Source organism: Gadus macrocephalus, chromosome 1 (assembly GCF_031168955.1).
Source record: "Gadus macrocephalus chromosome 1, ASM3116895v1".
Lineage (NCBI taxonomy): Eukaryota > Metazoa > Chordata > Actinopteri > Gadiformes > Gadidae > Gadus > Gadus macrocephalus.
This window is the reverse complement of record NC_082382.1, coordinates 8,170,353-8,172,852: the sequence shown is the minus strand read 5'-3', so window position 1 is coordinate 8,172,852 and position 2,500 is coordinate 8,170,353. Positions and strand designations below refer to the sequence as shown.

The following is a 2,500-nucleotide window of genomic DNA, read 5'->3' as shown; positions in this document are numbered from 1 at the left end:
CTGTGACATTAACGTCCAACACACCTTTACACTAGTAGGCCTTAGATTAGTGTGTCCCATTAACGTCTTACACACCTTTACACTAGTAGGCCTTAGATTAGTGTGTCCCATTAACGTCTAACTCACTTTTACTCTAGTAGGCCTTAGGTAAGGGTGTCATGATAAAGTGTGACTCAGCTTTACACTAGTGGGCCTTAGATAAGGGGTCACAGTAAAGTGTAACTCACCTTTACACTTATTGGTGGTCTTGTCCAGGATGGCCTTCGTGGAAACAATCTTCCCATATCTGGAAAAACATCAAGAGGTCAGACCCGAGCACAACCTTTGACCTGTGCATGCGCCATTCATTTTCAAAGACTGTTGGAATTAGCAAATGGTCTATATTTCAACGTTTATCGACTTAGATGAATGAACAGTCTCAAATAGTTTTACCAAAACATGAGGGGATTCCTAAGTTTCATGACATGTCTTTGTGTGTCATAGTGCCTGTGTCAATGTGAGAGATCCTGCAGTGAACCGGCTGGTTCTAGATATGACAGATGTACACGATAGTCTCTGGCCTTGGAGGATGCTCCAGTGCTGTGTGTGAGTGTCTATCAGTGGCCCATCTCTCCCGGCATGTGCATGCAGTGTAACCCGATACTCCTCTCCCTGGCTGCCCTGTGCAACGCTCACCCAAATCCACACACTCCTATCTCCCGCTTGCTTCCCCGTAGGCTGCACTGGGCTGCGGCGGGTCCTAGTGCCCCTCCCTTCGCTCTCACTACATCAAACTACCAACTAACAAATTAAAAATCAGATCAAAATCAAAGTGCACGCACTGAGATGCACGTCTCAGTGCAGCCTTCCCTTTTTCATGGAAAACTCTGTCATATTATTTTGAATGATTCATTGTACACTAGAGAAATGAATCATAGTTAATTTACCAGTTGAAAGACATCCACCACCAGAGATATCATCATGACTCCTTTGGTGGATAAAGGTTACCGGTGGCTAAGCTAAACGGCACATGCCTAGCTCACTGCATGGTAAGAGGAGGCTTTTCATGTCACACCGCACTGTGTGCCTCCCTAGTATAAGTGTGTTCACAGTTCCCAGGATAACTCGCAGGCGATAGCATCAAATGAGAGGCTCATTATTCCCTTCACATGCTTGCGCCACCGCTACAGAACATTTAAGTCCAGAAAAATAAGTTTAATCCATACAGCGATGGCTTCCTGAATAATTGATGTGACCTCTTAAAGGCAATCACTATTTGATGTTGTGCTGCTCCAAATGGATGTTCCATTAATACATTATATATAACATATATAACCTCTCTAGTTTCTCCACACAATAACATTCTGAAACCACTCTCCTTATTTATATTATCGATTTCATAGTAATACACGTAATGTAGCGATATGCAGGAACATCTCGGAATACAGGACTAATGAGCAACGTGAGGGGTGTGCATACCTGTCTCGCTCTAAACAGACAGACAGGATGTGAGAGAGAGTAGAGGGTGGAGTCGAGAGAAAAGATCGGAGAGAGTAGAGAGTGGAGTGGAGTAGAGAGAATAAATAAGAGAATTGAGTTGATTAGAGAGAATAAGTAAGAGAGTAGAGTGAAGTAGAGAGAACAGAGTAAAGAGTAGATAGAGGAGTAGCGAGAATAGATGACAAATAATAGAGTAGAGAGTATAGTGGATGTAATAGAGTCGAGTAGAGAGGGGAGAATAGAGAAGATAGAGCAGAAAGTAGAGTAGAGTAGAGATAATAAAGCAAGAACAGAGTTGAGTAAAGAGAATAGAGTGGAGAGAAGAGAGTAGAGTGAGGCTGAGAGTAGAGAGAAGAGATAATAGAGTAGAGAGTAGATAGAGCAGTAAAGAGAATAGAGTGGAGTACAGAGAATAGAGTAGAGAGTAGAGAAAATGGAGTAGAGTAGAGTGAAAAGAATTGAGCAGAGAATAGAGTAGAGAGTAGAGAGAAAAGAGTGGAGTAGAGAATAGGTGTGTAGAGCTCTGAGGTGTCAGTGCAGAGTGAACAGAGCAGAAGATAACAAGGCTCTAGAAGTGGAAGAGAGAGAGAGACACACAGACACACTGTCAGACACACAGGGACAGAGACAGAGGTTAGGGATAGACACAGACAGAGGCAGAGACGGAGAGAGAGAGAGAGAGAGAGAGAGAGAGAGAGAGAGAGAGAGAGAGAGAGAGAGAGAGAGAGAGAGAGAGAGAGAGGGAGAGAGAGAGAGACAGAGAGAGGGACAGGGTGAGAGAGAGACAGAGAGACAGAGACAGACAGACAGACAGACAGACAGACAGACAGACAGACAGACAGACAGACAGACAGACAGACAGACAGACAGACAGACAGACAGACAGACAGACAGACAGACAGACAGACAGACAGACAGACAGACAGACAGACAGACAGACAGACAGACAGACAGACAGACAGACAGACAGACAGACAGACAGACAGACAGACAGACAGACAGACAGAGACAGACAGACAGA

General features: G+C 44.3%; 1 protein-coding gene across 1 annotated transcript in view; it reads right to left on the bottom strand.

The window, feature by feature from the left end:
• The window catches only part of rbms2b (RNA binding motif, single stranded interacting protein 2b), an 11,704-nt gene extending 10,677 nt beyond the window's left edge, over positions 1–1,027 (bottom strand). Inside the window, exons 1-2 of the mRNA XM_060055305.1 lie at positions 1,023–1,027; positions 228–286 (exon numbers count right to left, since the gene is read on the bottom strand). Coding sequence (XP_059911288.1) covers positions 228–286; positions 1,023–1,027 — 64 coding nt within the window. The remainder of the gene's footprint in view (positions 1–227; positions 287–1,022) is intronic.
• Positions 1,028–2,500: the final 1,473 nt, after the last annotated feature.